At 49.2% G+C, this 17,642-nt stretch overlaps 1 protein-coding gene across 3 annotated transcripts; it reads right to left on the reverse strand.

Annotated features, from left to right (window-relative positions):
- Positions 1–10,508: 10,508 nt before the first annotated feature.
- ERAL1 (Era like 12S mitochondrial rRNA chaperone 1) lies at positions 10,509–16,840 on the reverse strand. 3 transcript variants are annotated; one of them, XM_053570422.1, is made up of 11 exons: positions 16,534–16,840; positions 14,151–14,278; positions 13,973–14,050; positions 13,117–13,163; positions 12,888–12,949; positions 12,330–12,442; positions 11,995–12,243; positions 11,680–11,829; positions 11,487–11,567; positions 11,045–11,095; positions 10,509–10,949 (listed from the first exon to the last, which is right to left on the reverse strand). In XM_053570422.1, the coding sequence occupies exons 1-11, from the start codon at positions 16,814–16,816 to the stop codon at positions 10,917–10,919; spliced, it is 1,275 nt and encodes a 424-aa protein (XP_053426397.1). In that variant the 5' UTR covers positions 16,817–16,840; the 3' UTR covers positions 10,509–10,916. The 3 variants fall into 3 exon arrangements, with proteins under 3 accessions (XP_053426397.1, XP_053426396.1, XP_053426395.1); XM_053570421.1 differs by having other exon boundaries at positions 10,509–11,095; positions 11,487–11,564; XM_053570420.1 differs by having other exon boundaries at positions 10,509–11,095.
- Positions 16,841–17,642: the final 802 nt, after the last annotated feature.

Raw genomic sequence — 17,642 nt, forward strand, 5'->3', positions numbered from 1 at the left:
ACTTGGGAGGCTGAGGCAAGAGAATTGCTTAAGCCCAAGAGTTTGAGGTTGCTGTGAGCTGTGATACCAAGGGTGACATAGTGAGACTTTGTCTCAAAAAATAAATAAATAAATAAATAGAAAAATGGTATCACCTGTAGCTCAGTGAGTAGGGCACCAGCCCCATACACCGAGGGTGGTGGGTTCAAACTCAGCCATGGCCAAACTGCAACAACAAAAAAAAATAGCCAGGCATTGTGGCGGGTGCCTGTGGTCCCAGCTACTCAGGAGGAGGCTGAGGCAAGAGAATCAATCGCCTAAGGCCAAACGCTGGAGGTTGCTCTGAGCTGTGATGCCATAGCACTCTACCAAGGGCAACAAAGTAAGACTCTGTCTCTAAAATAAATAAATAAATAGAGAAATTAGCCGGACATGATGGCAGGCACCTGTAGTTCCAGCTATTTGGGAGGCTGAAGCAGAAGGATCACTTGAGACCAGGAGTTGGAGGTTGCAGTGAACTGAGCTGATGGCACTTCACTCTAACTTGGGTGACAGAGTAATACACTGTCTCAAAAAAAAAAAAAAAAAAAAAGGCAGTTAGATGTGTAAGTAGAACCCATCGGAGTAAGCAGAAATGAAGAGCAAATCCCTATATCAGCCAGGGTCTTTATCTCACCTGCTTTCACTTGGTCCTCCCAAGGACCTTGTGATGTAGATCTGAGATGCGAAGAAACAATGTAAGCAATATGTTCACATCACTGGTAATTGGCAGAATTCCCATGGGATTCCATTGCCTTGGGAAGGCCTGGTAGAAACACAAATCTCAGGTCTGGAGTCTGGAGCACAGGGCTGTCCATTTGCCTCTTTTTTTTTCCTTTCCTTTTTTTTTTTTTGAGATGGAGTCTAACTCTGTCGCCCTGGGTAGAGTGCCATGGTGTCATAACTCACAGCCACCTCTCTGTGAGAGTAACTCTTGAACTCTCTGGCTCAAGAGTTACTCCTGGCTCAGTCTCCCAAGTAACTTGGACTACAGGTTCCCATCACAATGCCTAGGTTTTTTTTTTTTTTTCTATTTTTAGTAGTGATGGGGTTATGGGGTCTCACTCTTGCTGGGGCTGCTCTTAAACTCCTGAGCTCAAGCAATCCACCCACCTCTGCCTTCCAACATGCTAGGATTACAGGCATGAGCCACCATGCCTGGCCAGCCATATTTTCTTTTCTTTTCTTTTTTATTTAGAGACAGAGTCTCATTTTATCACCCTCGGTAGAGTGCTGTAGCATCATAGCTCACAGCAACCTTCAGCTTTTGGGTTTAGGTGATTCTCTTGCCTCAGCTTCCTGAGTAGCTGGGACTACGGGCGTCTGCCACAACATCCGGCATTTTTTGCTGCAGTTTGGCTGGGGCCTAGTTTGAACCTGCTGCCCTCAGTATATGGGGCTGGCGCCCTACTCACTGAGCCACAGGTGCCGTCCCTTATTTTATTTTATTTTATTTATTTATTTATTTGAGACAGAGCCTCAAGCTGTCACCCTGGGTAGAGTGCCACGGCATTACAGCTCACAGCAACCTCAAACTCCTAGGCTTAAGTCATTCTCCTGCCTCTGCTTCCCAAGTAGCTGGGATTACAGGCATCAGCCACAACGCCCGGCTATTTTTTGGTTGCAGCCATCATTGTTGTTTGGCGGGCCCGGGCTGGATTTGAACCTGCCAGCTCAGGTGTATGTGGCTGGCACCTTAGCCGCTTGAGCCACAGGCACCGAGCCAATATTTTCTTATTTTATTTTGAGACAGAGTCACTCCATTGCCTAGGCTTGTGTGCCATGGAGTTAGCCCAGCTCACAGCAACCACAAACTCCTGGGTTCAAGTGATCCTCCTGCCTCAGGGTTCCAAGTAGCTGAGACTATAGATACCTGCGACAAGGACCAGCTAATTTTTCTATTTTTAGTAGAGATAGGGTCTCACTTTTGCTCAGGCTGATCTCAAACTCCTAAGCTCAAAGGATCCTCCTGCCTTGGACTCCCAGAATGTTAGGATTACAGGCATGAGCCACCACCCCTGGCTCCTGCCTCTTTTTCTGATTTACTGTGTTACTCAGAGCCAAGCACTTCCTCTCTAACCCTAGTTTCTCTATTGTAAAATTGGCATGCAGGCATCGTTTGGAGGCTGAGGGACATTGGGAAAGTCCCAAGGGAACCCGTTCCTAGGACCCCACTACCTGGAAGGGTCTAGGAGCATATGGGTACATTCCTTAATATGTGTACTGCTCGGGTGGTGCCTGTGGTTCAAGGAGTAGGGCACCGGCCCCATATACCTAGAGGTGGCGGGTTCAAACCCAGACCTGGGCAAAAACTGTAAAAAAAAAAAAAAAAAAAAGTGAGCCGTGTGACTCCATCTCTTTTGAGACAGAGTCTTATTATGTCGCCCTCGGTAGAGTGACAGGGCGTCACAGCAATTTCAAACTTTTGGGTTTCAGTGATTCTCTTGCCTCAGCCTTCCAAGTAGCTGGCACTATTAGGCACCCGCCACCATGCCTGGCTATTTTGTGGTTGCAGTTGTCATTGTTGTTTGGCAGGCCTGGCTGGGTTTGAACCCGCCAGCTCTTGTGTATGTGGCTGGTGCCCTAGCCACTGAGCTACAGATGCTGAGCCCTAAACCTTTTTCTTATTTCTTTTTTTTTTTTTGTACAGACAGTCTCACTTTATCACCCATGGTAGAGTGCCATGGCGTCACACAGCTCACAGCAACCTCCAACTCCTGGGCTAAGGAGATTCTCTTGCCTCAGCCTCCCGAGTAGCTGGGACTACAGGTGCCTGCCACAATGCCTGGCTATTTTTTTGTTGTTGTTGCAGTTTGGCCGGGGCCAGGTTTGAACCCGCTACCCTCGGTATATGGGGCTGGTGCCCTACCCACTGAGCCACAGGCGCCGCCCCTAAACCTATTTCTTAAACGCATATACAGTGTATCTCTATGTGTTGGTTATGTGTATATTTGTGGGCATTATAGATATGTGCATATGTGTGCATTTTACATATTATGTGTGTCTGTGTATCTGTGGGTGTCTACTGATGTCTTCCTATTCCTCCTAGGGTCATGTGTTGTTTTTCGATGCTGAGATGTGCAGGGAATTTTGAAGCTTTGGAAGATTCTCTCCCCTTCTCTGGGCCTCAATTTCCTTTCCTATATGTATGAAGAACTTGAATTCTATGATTTTGAAAGACCCTTGCAGATCTCACCATCCATAACTTCATCACTCGAAATACAAAAGCCCCAGACTGGCCTACACTGGACTCAGGAGAGCCTTGGAGTTTCCTGATTTGAAGCAAAGGGTATTAGAATTTGAGCTGACACCCAAGGCCCCAAATGGTGTCCCTCCCATCTTCTATGCTAGAGTCTCCCTGAGACTTACAAAGACAGAGAGGGACTCCCATTGCAACTCCCTGTGAAGTGCAAGGGAGGCAGAGGAATGGAATAACAGCCATCAAGGAAGACAGCCCTGGGTGGGAAGTGTCCTTAAGTCTTGCTCTGGCCCCTGCAGTCTCTTGATAAGCAGAAGGTGCTGGGCCCCCACCCAGATAGCTCAAGGTCTGCTTATCAAGGCCCCTAGACTACTCCACCCAGGCCCAGACTCACCTCCGGCCCACACCCTGATCACAGCATCCTCCACCTCCAGCCAAGGGGCCAGGGGCACAGAAACTCTGGATGGCTCTCTCTTCTACATCCAGGACCCCTGGTTTCTGCCCATACTCACCTTTGAAGTTGGGCCCAAGGATGGCAAAAGCTAGGAAGGTTGATCCCAGTGCACAAAGCTATCAGTCTGATAAGAACCTGAGCTATCTATGGTTGCCTGGCGGGAGGGTAACAGTATTAGGAAGGGGGTTACAGGGAAGCAGGAGCAGACATAATGGCAATTCCTCATCTGGTTAGGGTACCTGGTTTATGAAGATTTCTCACCCATATTTCTCATTTCATTCTTATAATTTGGTGAGTTATGTGTAACCCTCAAAGTTTGGAGGTATGCAGTTTGTCCAAAAACCAAGTGAATAAAACAGGAAAGAAGGAGGGAAGGAAGGCCAGGTGTGGTCTCTCATGCCTCTAATCCTAGCACTCTGGAAGGCCAAGGCGGGTGGATTGCTTGAGCTCAGGAGTTCAAGATCAGCCCGAGGAAGAGCAAGACCTCACCTCTAAAAATGGCTAGGATCGGGTGGTGCCTGTGGCTGAAAAGGGTAGGGTGCTGGCCCCATATGCCAGAGGAGGTGGGTTCAAGCCCAGCCCCAGCCAAAAACTGCAAAAAAAAAAAAAAAAAAGTCAGGTATTGTGGTGGGCACCTGTAGTCCCAGCTACTTGGGAGGCTGAGGCAAGTGAATTGCTTAAGCCTAAGAGTTTGAGAATGCTGTGAGCTATGATGCTACAGCACTCTACCCAGGGCAACAAGCTCTTTTTTGAAGCTCTGTCTCAAAAAAAAAAAAAGGAAAGAAAAAGAGGAAGGAAGGAATTTTTTTTTTTTTTTGTAGAGACAGCGTCTCACTTTATGGCCCTCAGTAGAGTGCTGTGGCATCACAGTCCTGGGCTTAAGCGATTCTCTTGCCTCAGCCTCCCGAGTAGCTGGGACTACAGGGGCCCGCCACAACACCCGGCTATTTTTTTTGTTGTTGTTGCAGTTCGCCTGGGGCCGGGTTTGAACCCGCCACCCTGGGCATATGGGGCCGGCGCCCTACCGACTGAGCCACAGGTGCCGCCCGGAAGGAAGGAATTTAACATTTATTCCATATGTGTTAGGTTCTGCTCTGGGAGCTTGAGATGAATTCTTACAATCATCACATGAAGTAAGCACTGACAGCTCCCATTTTACATTTGAGGAAGTTGAAGCTGAGAGCACTTGGTCAGAGAGCTAGATGTAGTGGAGATGAGACTGTCACTCATTGGCCTGACACCTCTAATCTGGTCTTTTTCAATGGTCCCAAGCTGCTTTCAAGAATATTTCATGAGGCCTGGCCCAGTGGCTCATACCTGTGATCCTAGCATTCTGGGAGGGCAAAGTGGGTAGATAATTTGAGCTCAGAAGTTCAAGACAAAAGTGAGATCCCATCTCTAATAAAAATAGAAAAACCATAGCCGGGCGTTGTGGCGGGCACCTGTAGTCCCAGCTACTTGGGAGGCTGAGGCAAGAGAATCGCTTAAGCCCAGGAGTTGGAGGTTGCTGTGAGCTGTGTGAGGCCATGGCACTCTACTGAGGGCCATAAAGTGAGACTCTGTCTCTACAAAAAAAAAAAAAAAAGAAAAACCAGCCAGATGTTGGGTCGAGCACCTGTAGACCCAGCTACTAGGGAGGCTGAGGCAAGAACTCTTTTTTTTTTTTTTTTTTTGCAGTCTTTGATTGGGGCTGGGTTTGAACCTGCCACCTCTGGTATATGGGGCCAGGGCCCTACTCCTTGAGCCACAGGTGCCACCCGAGGCAAGAACTCTTAAGCCCAAGATTTTGAGGTTGCAGTGAGCTATGATGCCACAGGACTCTAACCAGGGTGACAGAGCGAGACTCTGTCTCAAGAAAAAAAAGGTAAAAAAAGAATACTCCATGAGCTTTGATATGTTCAACAGGCCTGGCCTGTGGGTTTCATTGGGTCCCTGTGGGAAGAGGGTGTAGTAGGAATGAACTTGTTTGAACTTCTGTGCACCAGCACCATGTGTGCTGAGTGCTTTACCGGCAGCTAATCAGCTTGCTCTCACAACTCTGTGAACTGGAGGCTATTATTATTCCTATTTACAAATGAGAACAGGGAGGGTCCAGCAGAGAAAACAGCTTGCTTGAGATAGCCATAGTCTCATCTGCCTCCTCACAGAGAGACCTCTTCAAGGTCTCTCTCCTCTCCCACATTACCTGAGGCTCAGCTTGATGTCAGTCATTGCACATCAACATTCAGTCACTATCATTTGGGAGAGATACATTGGTGAATACAATGAATACACAAGGCCTCATGATTATTTACTTCATCTAAATAATCCCACAGTAAATAAGCCCATATCAAGGGAATTTAAATAGCCTCAGAATATTTCTCTATGGAAATATTGAATAACATTTAGAGATCTGAAGAAGGAATAGGCATTAACTAGACAAGAAAGGAGGGAAGATCATGCTAAGCAGAGCACAGAACATGTGCCGAAGTTCTGTGGTAGAAGGAAACAGAACACCTCCAAAGAACCAAAAGAAGTGTGAGTCCTCCCACTCCTCATCCTGTTTTAGGATGCCCCTGCACAAGAGAGTATAGCTGCCTTCCAGCAGACAAGATTGTATGGGACAAAAACAAACACAAAAAAAATTGGGTGGCGTCTGTGGCTCAAAGGAGTAGGGCGCTGGTCCCATATGCCAGAGGTGGTGGGTTCAAACCCAGCCCTGGCCAAGAAAAAAAAAAGATTGTATGGGACAGAGGAAAGGAGAGGGAGCATCTCCCAGAATGGGGGTCTAAACAGCCTCTACCCTAAGAGTCTCCCTTTTCCTAGAAGCAAAGAACTGAACAGTGCCAGGCCCATTGTAAGTGCCCTGAACTCTGAGGAATAGGCCCCTATTCACTCTTATGCTGGCCTCAAATCTCCAGCAGAGCACCCCTCACCCAGGGGACCTTGTCAAGGCAGCAATAAGCAAGGACTTTCTGCCTGCCTAGGTCTGGCTTCCTTGGGCTCACAATTAACATAAGCAGAGGGCTGAGGCAAGAGAATCGCTTAAGCCCAGGAGTTGGAGGTTGCTGTGAGCTGTGTGAGGCCACAGCACTCTACCGAGGGCCATAAAGTGAGACTCTGTCTCTACAAAAAACAAAACAAAACAAAACATAAGCAGGGCCTGGGACAGGATATTTAGGCTGAAGGGTCCTGTGAGCTTGCCCTGGAGATCCCAGAGACTCAGCTTCTAGGATGCTCCCTGCCTTATAGAGATTCAACTACCATTCCTAGAACCACTTAAGAAAAAAAAAAGGGGGGCGGCGCCTGTGGCTCAGTGGGTAAGGCGCCCGCCCCATATACCGAGGGTGACGGGTTCAAGCCCGGCCCCGGCCAAACTGCAACCAAAAAATAGCCGGGCGTTGTGGCGGGCGCCTGTAGTCCCAGCTACTCGGGAGGCTGAGGCAAGAGAATCGCTTAAGCCCAGGAGTTGGAGGTTGCTGTGAGCTGTGTGAGGCCATGGCACTCTACCGAGGGCCATAAAGTGAGACTCTGTCTCTACAAAAAAAAAAAAAAGAAAAAAAAAAAGGGCTCGGTGTCCACAGCACAGTGGTTACAATGCCAACCACATACACTGGGGCTGGTGGGTTCGAACACGGCCCAGGGCCTGCTAAATGATGACAAAAAACAACAAAAAATAGCCAGGCATTGTGGGGGGCACCTGTAGTCCCAGCTACTTGGGAGGCTGAGGCAAGAGAATCACTTGAGCCCAAGAGTTTGAGGTTGCTGTGAGCTATGCCGTGACAGCACTCTACCGAGGGCATCTTTTTTTTTTTTTTTTTTTTGAGACAGAGCCTCAAGCTGTTGCCCTGGGTAGAATGCTGTGGCATCACAGCTCACAGCAACCTCTAACTCCTGGGCTCAAGCGATTCTCCTGTCTCAGCCTCCCAAGTAGCCGGGACTACAGGTGCCCACCACAACGCCCGGTTATCTTTTTGGTTGCAGCCGTCATTGTTGTTTGGCGGGCCTGGGCTGGATTCGAACCTGCCAGCTCAGGTGTATGTGGCTAGCGCCTTAGCCGCTTGAGCCATAGGCACTGAGCCCTGAGGGCGTCTTAGTAAGACCTTGTCTCAAAAAACAAAACAAAACAAAAAAACTTCTACCAGGGAGACTAAAGCAGGAGAATCACTTGAACTCAGGAGTTTGAGAATGGTGACCAGTAATTAGACCATTAAAAACAAGGTAAGGCTGGTCTTTTGCCTTTCCAGCTGCTTAGCAGGTAGACAACCAGCTTCATGAGGATGGGAGTAAAGGGTGGACCTTAGGCATGGGGCATGGTGGCTTATGCCTATAATTCTAACACTTTAGGAGGCCAAGGCTGGAGGATCCCTTGAGAGCTCAGGATTTCCTGGCCTGCCTAAGCAAGAGCAAGACCCCAACTCTATTAACCCCCCCCCCAAAAAAATACTGGCTGAACATTGTGGTGGGTGTCTGTAGTCCCAGGTACTTGGGAGGCTGAGGCAGGAGGATCACTTGAGCCCAAAGATTTTTTTTTTTTTGGCCGGGGCTGGGTTTGAACCTGCCACCTCCGGCATATGGGACCGGTGCCCTACTCCTTGAGCCACAGGCACCGCCCAAGCCCAAAGATTTGAGGTTGCTATAAGCTAGGTTGATGCAATGGCACTCTACCCAGGGAACAGAGTGACTCTCAAAAAGAAAAAAAGGATGGACCTTAGGCTTAGCAAGGTCCATGGCAGGGTTCATCAAAGAGCACATGAAAAAGGGCCTAATAGGGAGATTCCTGTTCCATGGAATCTAGCAGAGAAGGGGTTAAGGGGTAGGGCCTACAGAACCAAGAAAGGTGCCCCACCCAGGGGAGGGGCTGTTGAGTTAAAAGGCAAGCAGCTTGAAGCAGCCTGATTGAAGAAGCCAGAGCCTCCCTACATCCAAAGGACTTCTAGCCTGCAGGTCCAGCTCCAAGTAAGTGTTCCTTCTTAGGGATTGGGAGGGAAACTTCTGCTTCATTATGTTCTCTCTGGTTTGTTTAACACTGAGTTCCTAAGAGATCTCCGCAGATCCTAGGTCTGCAGGGCTAATCCTAACCCTTTTGCGCTGTGCCTGACCACAGAATCAAAGAGGTACTGACTGGGAGGGTGCTATACAAAAGGGAGGGGAGAACTGTGTGTCTAACCCTGATAATGTCCTGCTCTGCCCCCAGCCCGGATCTCTCTGCCCACAGTGCTTTCCAAACCACACTTCCTGCGACCCCTAAAGGGCCCTGGCTGGGATATCATCATATACTGTAAGTTTGCTATGAGACACTACAGTATAGATGATGTACTAGTCTGGGTACCCCCAGCTCTGGAGCCTGATAAGGAGGGGAGGAGAGATGCTACAAGTTCAAGAGGCTCACCGCTCAGCCCATCACAGCCTGCTGACTGCCAGTGCATTTGGGAATGGCAAGGAAACCGTTACCATTACTGAGTTTAGTAATGGTAACGGTTCTCTTGCTGCACCCAAAAAACATGCCAGGAAGAGAGCTCAGGACCCTAGAGGAGACTAAAGTTCAAACAAGGGGGTGGAAGTGAGGGAATAGGAATCTTTTTTTTTTTTTTTTTTTGAGACAGAGCCTCAAGCTGTCCCACTGGGTAGAGTGCCTTGGCATCACAGCTCACAGCAACCTCCAATTCCTGGGCTCAAGCGATTATCCTGCCTCCTCTGCCTCCCAAATAGCTGGAACTACAGGCGCCTGCCACAAGGCCTGGGTATTTTTTGGTTGCAGCCGTCATTGTTGTTTGGCAGGCGGGGCTGGATTTGAACCCACCAGCTAAGGCGCATGTGACTGGTGCCTTAGCGGCTTGAGCCACAGGCGCCGAGCCAGGGAATAGGAATCTTTCCTTGGCTGGGTGTGGTGGCTCACACATGTAATGCTAGCACTCAGGGAGGAACACTTGAGGTCAAGAGTTCAACACCAGGGGTGGCGCCTGTGGCTCAAGGGAGTAGGGCGCTGGCCCCATATACAGGAGGTTCTGGGTTCAAACCCAGCCCAGGCCAAAACCTGGGGAAAAAAAGGCAAAAAGTTCCAATACCAGCATGATCAAAGCAACACCCCCACCTCATTCTCTATGAGGAACAGAAAAATTACGCTGGGCACAATGGCTCAAGCCTGTAATCCTAGCACACTGGGAGGCTAAGACAGATGGACTGCTTGAGCTCAAGAGTTGGAGACTAGACTGACCAAGAGCTATACCTCGTCTCTAAAAATAGCTGGGTGTTGTGGCAGGTGCCTGTAGTCCCAGCTACTTGGGAGGCTGAGGCAAGGGATCTCGAGCCCAACAATTTGAGGTTGCCGTGAGCTATGGTGCCACAACACTCTACCCAGGGTGGCAGAGTGAGACTCAGTTTCAAAAAAAAAAACCAAAAATAAATTTAGCTGGGCGTGGTGGCACCTGCCTATAGTCCCAGCTACTTGAGAAGCTGAGACAGGAGGATCACTTGAACCCAGGAGTTTCAGGTTGCTGTGAGCTAGGCTGATACCATGGCAAAGTGAAATTCTATCTCAAAAAAAAAAAAAGAAGAAAAAAATCTTTTCTCTGTCCTGTTTTTTTTTTTTTTTTGTAGAGGTAGAGTTTCACTTTATGGCCCTAGGTAGAGGGCCATGGCATCACACAGCTCACAGCAACCTCCAAGTCCTGGGCCTGAGCGATTCTCTTGCCTCAGCCTCCCGAGCAGCTGGGACTACAGGCGCCCGCCACAACACCCGGCTATTTTTTTGTTGCAGTTCGGCTGGGGCCAGGTTTGAACACACCACCCTCGGTATATCCAACTGAGCCAGAGGCGCTCTGTCCTGTTCTAAAGAAATAAAGATGAGAACCTGAATGCCTGTCTTGTAACTTTATTATGATCCAAGACTGGGGAGAGCGATGGGGTGGGAGGCACTATGTCACTCAGAAAACACAGGTCCTCACACAGGGTCAAGGTGGAAGAACTGGGGGAAGCAGAGCAGGATCTCCTCCTCCTTGCCAATGATGACAACTTAGCGAAAAAGTCTGGCCCAATGTCAGCTGGAGGTCAGGTGGCATAGTTTCCATCAAGGGGCCAACTTTTGACCTACGTAGCTACTTCCTAGTAGTAGAGGAACTACATGGGAACTGAGCTATGGCAGGTTTCTTCCTCTCAGCAGGACACACAGCTATGCAACCTCAGCAGGGAAAGGCCAGCTGACAGCCGGTCAGTGTTCATTCCCTTCACCAGTCCCTGCAAGCTCTGAGCTGGGGGCATTTCTGGTCAGTTCCTGCCAGTGGCTTGTGGTGGCATGTTCTGGGAGGGACAGCAGACAGTGATCAGTTGATGAGCTTCACAGAGAGACGGATCTTAACATCACAGAGGAAGATGTTCATGAGGTCACAGCTCACCTCCTGTGCAATCTGGGAGATCAGGTGGCCGTTTGGACCAATCAGGAGCCTCTGAGGGTATGTAAAAGAGAACAACATGGAAGCTGGGAATACACCTGTAGTCCCAGCTACTTAGGAGGCTAAGGCAGAAGGATCATTTGAGCCCAGGAGGTCCACAACAGACTCTTTTTTTTTTTTTTTGTAGAGACAGAGTTTCACTTTTATTGTCCTCAGTAGAGTGCCGTGGCGTCACTACAGCTCACAGCAACCTCCAACTCCTGGGCTTAGGCGATTCTCCTGCCTCAGCCTCCAGAGTAGCTGGGACTGCAGGCACCTGCCACAACGCCTGGCTATTTTTTTGTTGCAGTTTGGCTGGGGCTGGGTTTGAACCCGCCACCCTCGGTATATGGGGCTGGCACCCTGCTCACTGAGCCACAGGCGCCGCCCCACAACAGACTCTTACCACATGAGATTCTTTAGGTACCAGAAGCTTCTGTTCAATCACCAGCTCCCCACTTGGTCCCTCTTCCCACAACACTGTCTTCTGTGCAGGAAGATATCAAAATTAGTCATATCGTGGTCTCTCTGGGACCCAGCTGTATTGCTCTTGGGTGTGTCTGGTGTAGATCCCCCAGATCCCTTCACTCTGTCTGCACCTGCTGCACATTGTAGGGCACTTCCTGGGGCAGATATTCTAGGAGCTTTGCTCGGATGGTGTTGGCACAGATCTCTTCAGGTGTCTGGCTTGTGAGGACTCCACTGTGGAACTCCCAGGGCCCAGGCTTTGCTTGTGCCAGGAGATAATTCTGTGGGCATAGAGGGAGGAGGTGGGAATTTAAATTCCAACCAGAACTTTCCTACTCACTTTGGCTTTTAGGAGGAAATGTGAGGCCTGTCTTCACATGGTAGAAACCAAGGGCCAGGCAATGGCTGAGGCTAACCAAGGGCCAGGCAATGGCTGAGGCTAATACCTTTAGTATTTTCACATCCTCCTGGTTTAAGGCTGACAACATGAAGATCTCCTGGAAGTAGGGCCAGCCAATTCTCTGAGGGCCTCCCATAGATTGTGTGTTTTGGCCCTTAGCTGTGGGGCTGGGGCCATCTGTGCCAGGGTTTGAGCGGAAGGCTTGCTTTATCTTTATCTTTTTGCCATTGACCACTCCTTCAGTGAGGGCTGCTGTAAGCTCCAGGAGAAGTGACTTTTTCTTCAGGCAATCTACCTGGACATGGTGGACGGGGAAAAGATACGTGGTCAGCAAGAAGGGAGTCTTAAAGTAGCCCCCTTCCTCAGGTGGCTGGCGCTCACCTTATTCATGACAAGGATGCTAGGGACCTGGGAGAACTGAGTCAAGCACTTGAGCACCTGGGGGTTGAGCTGGTTCCGAGTCCACTTGTCTGAGATATCCACAAGAACAATAACTGCAAGATAATAAAGCAGGGAAAAGGACAAGGATGTGGGCGGCGCCTGTGGCTCAGTCGGTAAGGCGCCGGCACCATATGCCGAGGGTGGCGGGTTCAAACCCGGCCCCGGCCAAACTGCAACCAAAAAATAGCCGGGCGTTGTGGCGGGCGCCTGTAGTCCCAGCTACTCGGGAGGCTGAGGCAAGAGAATCGCTTAAGCCCAGGAGTTGGAGGCTGCTGTGAGCTGTGTGAGGCCATGGCACTCTACTGAGGGCCATAAAGTGAGACTCTGTTTCTACAAAAAGAAAAAAAAAAAAAAGGACAAGAATGTGATCACTCTTCTTCCTGCCCCTACAAAAACTTCCCTGGTATGGGCTTTGGCCAGCTCCCATTCCCTAAACTACCAGGAATGAAACCCTGGTAACCTAAAAACTGCGTTTCAGATTCCCATTCTGAGCCTAACCGAGATCAGCAGATTCCATACTCTTCCATGGATCTTCCAACAAAGACAGCTCTAGGTGGTGCCTAAGGGACAGAAATATATCAGTCAGAAAGGGTCTTATGACTTAGGCAATCCTGATGAGGGACAGGGTATGGTAAGAAAGTTTTTCAGGCCCTATGATGGAATGTCCTCCCTCCTTTCAGTACCTTTCCATTGACCACATCATCCCACCTATTTCCAGAGCCATTACCTCTTCCGTTTAACAGGATTGATAATGCCAGGTGTGTCCAACAGAATCTAAAATCAGGAAAGAGAGATATTCACGTTCCATTAGGAATGATTAGGACTGGGAAGTGAGAGACCATCCCCCCTCCCTTTATTTTTTTTTTAGTTGAGACAGTCTTACTTTATCGCCCTTGGTAGTTAAAGGTGCCCTGGCATCACACAGCTCACAGCAATCTCCAACTCCTGGGCTTAGGTGATTCTCTTGCTGCAGCCTCCCAAGTAGCAGGACTATAGGCGCCTGCTACAATGCTTGTGTTTTTTTTGTTGCAGTTTGGCCAGGGCCAGATTTGAAACCATCACCCTTGGTATATGGGTCTTGCGCCCTACCCACTGAGCCACAGGCGCTGCCCAACCTAGCTATTTTTTTGCTGCAGTTGCCATTATTGTTTAGCTGGCCTGGGCCAGGTTCAAACCCGCCACCCTGGGTATATGTGGCCAGCGCTGTAACTATTGTGCTATGGGCACCGAGCCAAGAGACCATCCTTGTCAGGAGCCTGCTCTCTCTTCTTGACCATGAGGTTACTGACTTTAAATTTTTTACCTTTCAGCTTTGTTTTAGTTTTAGATGGGATCCAGGAGGAAGATGATGGTTGTTAATATGTGGAAGATTAGCAAGCGGTAAAGAGGAAATGAGACCTTTCTGAATAGATGCCATAGGAAAGGAGGTAGAGACAGAACTACACCAGGCCTGAAGGAGGAGGAAACCCCTTTCCTGCAGATAAGTGAACCTAAGCATCATTTTCTTCAAGGCTGATGATAAGGGAGACCATCTTAGCTTCACCCTCTGTCCTGCTTCCAGGACTCCCTTTGTAGGTACCCACCACCTGTGCTTCCTTCTCTGTGATGACACCTAGAGCTTGACAACGAGTAGTGTGCACCTTCTTGGAGACAGGAAACACCTGCCAGAAACAAAAAGTCCCAAATTCCTCAAGGACCATCCATAAAGACACAGTAAGAAATGAGAGATGAAAAGGGTAGAGGGTCAAGGGTGAAGCATACCTTTCGGCCTACTAGTCGATTGGAGAGTGTTGACTTCCCTGCATTTGGAGCTCCCAGGAGGACCACTCGTAGGACCCGGGGATTCTCAGGCATGTCAGGGTGATGATCCAAGAGGAGTTTCTGCTCATCTGTGTGTAGGGAGGAGTTAGATGGGACATGGTGGAATCTCGATTCCCTACCAGGTGCTTACTCCTGCCCACTCACAGAGGGAATAGTGCACCAGGTTCAAGTCACTTAAACCTGACTTTGAGATCTAGTCTGGCCCTAAATTTACATAAGTTTATCAAATTCTCCAACCTCTCAAAGCCCCTTATTTTGTTTGCTTTTTTTTTTTTTTGAGACAGAGCCTCAAGCTGTCGCCCTGGGTAGAGTGCCGTGGCATCACAGCTCACAGCAACCTCCAACTCCTGGGCTCAAGCAATTCTCTTGCCTCCGCCTCCCAAGTAGCTGGGACTACAGGTGCCCGCCACAACGCCTGGCTATTTTTTGGTTGCAGCTATCATTGTTGTTTGGCAGGCCCAGGCTATATTTGAACTTGCCAGGTCAGGTGTTTATGTAGCTGGCTTCTTAGCCACTTGAGCCATAGGCACCGAGCCAAAGCCCCTTATTTTGCTTAGTTATAAAATGGAGATGTTGGCTCGGTGCCTGTAGCTCAAGCGGCTATGGAGCCAGCCATATACTGCAGAGCTAGCAGCCTGGGCATGCCAAACAATGACAACTACAACCAAAAAATATCCAGGTGTTGTGGCGGGTGCCTGTAGTCCCAGCTACTTGAGGGGCCCAGGCAAGAGAATCCCTTGAGCCCAGGAGCTGGAGGTTGCTGTGAGCTGTAATGCCATGGCACTCTACCCAGGGTGACAGCTTGAAGCTCTCTGAAAAAAAAAAAAAATGGAGATGTTACTAATGGTACCTACTTACCCATATACAACTTTCCTTTGAAGATTGGCAAACTATGTAAAACCACTCAACACAAAGTCTGGCACTTAACAGATGCTCAGTTACTGTGAAGCTGTGCCTATATGTACAAAGTATAGCTGGACTAGAGAAAGGCAGAAATTACTTTTTTTTCTGGTCTTTTTTCCCCCCTTTTTTGAGACAGAGTCTCATTATATTGCCTTCAGTAGAGTGCTGGCCGTGGTGTCACAGCTCACAGCAACCTCGAATTCTTTTTTTTGAGACAGAGCATCAAGCTGTTGCCCTGGGTAGAGTGTCATGGCACCACAGCTCACAGCAACCTCCAACTCCTGGGCTCAAGCGATTCTCCTGCCTCTGCCTCCCAAGTAGCTGGAACTACAGGAACCCGCCACAACGCCCAGCTATTTTTCTTTTTTGATTGCAGCCGTCATTGTTGTTTGGCGTCATCAAATCCAGGTTGGATTCGAACTCGCCAGCTCAGATGTATGTGGCTGGTGCCTTAGTCGCTTGAGCCACAGGCACCGAGCCAGCAACCTCAAACTCTTAAGCAATTCTCTTGCCTCAGTCGCCCAAGTAGCTGGGACTACAAGCTCCTGCCACAACACCACAGCTATGTTTTTTTTTTTTGTCATTGTTGTTTTAGCTGGCCCAGGCTGGGTTCGAACCCGCCAACCTCAGTGTATGTGGCCGGCACACTACCCACTGAGCTTTTTTTTTTTGAGATAGAGTCTCAAACTGTTGCCCTGGGTAGAGTTCTGTGTTGTCATAGCTCATAGCAACCTCTACCTTAGGCTCAAGCAATCCTTTTGACTCAGTTTTTCTATTTTTAGTAAAGATGGAGTCTCGCTTTTGCTCATGCTGATCTCAAACTGGGAAGCTCAAGCAATCCACCTGCCTTGGCCTCCCAGAGTGCTTGGATTACAGGATGAGCCACTTCGCCCAGCGGAAAGGCAGAAATTTCCCCAGCTAGCATATCTCACCCAAAGAGTGCTGTGAAGACTGAAAGTTTTCTCAGTCTTTCTGTATTAGCTCCCTATGACAATGAATTACTCAAATTACCAGTTCATGATTCCAGCCTCCCTTCCAGACTTGAAGGTATTTGAAGAATAAAGTGTGCTATTTTCCAAGCAAAACTGCATCTTGACAAGTAGATGACGCTCAACATGTATTTATTGGTTCAAGTTTGCTTTCCATGTGGCAGCAAAGAGCTACTAATACTTCAGTCTTCTCTGTGGCCCTTCAATCTCCTGCTCTTTCATGAGCATATGTGGTGGTGACCAAATCGGATCCCTCTCACCCCCAAAGTCTTATAACATTAGTATCTTTCTCCTGTAAGACTCCTCACTTCTCCCATCCCTCAGGAGTTAAAATTTGTTTTCTCTACCGCCAAAGACGATATCCTCAGAGACTGAAGATTTCAGTGCCAGAAATGTGACAGTTTTGTGGCAAACCTATTAGGGCCCTTTACCTCCGTGTATGGACACCGCGGGGACGCAAGGAGTCAGCGAACTGTCGGGCTGAGGGAATCCAAGAAAACGGTCCAGGGCCGAGCCCTGGCCATATTGGCGAGAAGCCGAGGCCAAGCGGGGACCAGATACAGTGGCGCCCGAGACACAAGACACGCACCTCCGTTGACAGTATGATATCGAGGGGAGCGGGGTTACCCTCTCCCCTGCGACGTGGGGACCCAGCTGCAAGACCCTTAACAGCGATCGAACAAGCGCAACCCCGTGCCGCCCGGGGGCAGCCATTACAGCCGCAATGCACTCCGGGAACCGACAGGGAGCACACGTACGATTGGGCAGATCCGCCGACAAACCAGCAAGTAGGAAAAAGGTAGATTGGCTCAAAAAGAGAGCGGCGACTCCTGGGATTTGGGAGGACTGGGGTGGGGGTGGGGGGACAGCAAATTATGGATGTAACGGAGGCTAGGGAAAGGGCGAAGTGTGCCTTTAGAGTCTGAGCATGAGAATCGTTTTGGACTCGCGCACATGTCGTGCTTGCTTATGCCAAAGTTTTGAAATAGGCCCTTTTACCCTGTCTCCTGAAAAACTATACTTAGAGGCCAAGCAGCAGAAATCATTCTCCTCAGGCTTAACTTCACCCAGCAGGGAAAAAAATACCTGTGCACTGGGAGACAAGGTCGCTAGCGTGGGAGCGGGCACCATCCCGCCTGTGCCCGTAAGGGTTGTGATTGTTTTGTTTTTGTTTCATTCCTTTTCAGCCTCAGGCCTGAAGGATTCTCCAGTCCCACTTTGACTTGGCCTAGCAGTATAGCGGAGGCCTCAGGCTGTTTGCACCGTTGCTTTATGCTAGTCTCCTGTAAGAAGTGGTCCCTGGGTTGGTGTTCTGGATGGCCAGCAGACATGAATTTCCCTCCTGTAAACCTCTGAGACTATCTCCTCTCTGAGGCCATACCTTTCTGTAGAGAAACCAGAGGGTCTACAAATGGAAAGGAAACTGCTCAGCTTCCCCTGGTATCCCAGATTGCTCTAGTAACCTGAGGAACTCAATTTATCTTGGCCTGTTTGTGTCCCTGAGCCCTTTTCATCCTTTGAAACCTGTCAATCAGACTCT

The sequence above is a fragment of the Nycticebus coucang genome, chromosome 18, assembly GCF_027406575.1.
Source record: "Nycticebus coucang isolate mNycCou1 chromosome 18, mNycCou1.pri, whole genome shotgun sequence".
NCBI lineage: Eukaryota > Metazoa > Chordata > Mammalia > Primates > Lorisidae > Nycticebus > Nycticebus coucang.

Coding starts and splice junctions, on each gene's coding strand:
- ERAL1 (XM_053570420.1), bottom strand. CDS start 16,816: ATGGCTGCCCCCGGGCGGCACGGGGTTGCGCTTGTTCGATCGCTGTTA. Junction 12,244..12,329: donor GCATCCTTGTCATGAATAAG/GTGAGCGCCAGC, acceptor CACCATGTCCAG/GTAGATTGCCTGAAGAAAAA. Junction 11,568..11,679: donor TGCCCTACAATGTGCAGCAG/GTGCAGACAGAG, acceptor CTTCCTGCACAG/AAGACAGTGTTGTGGGAAGA.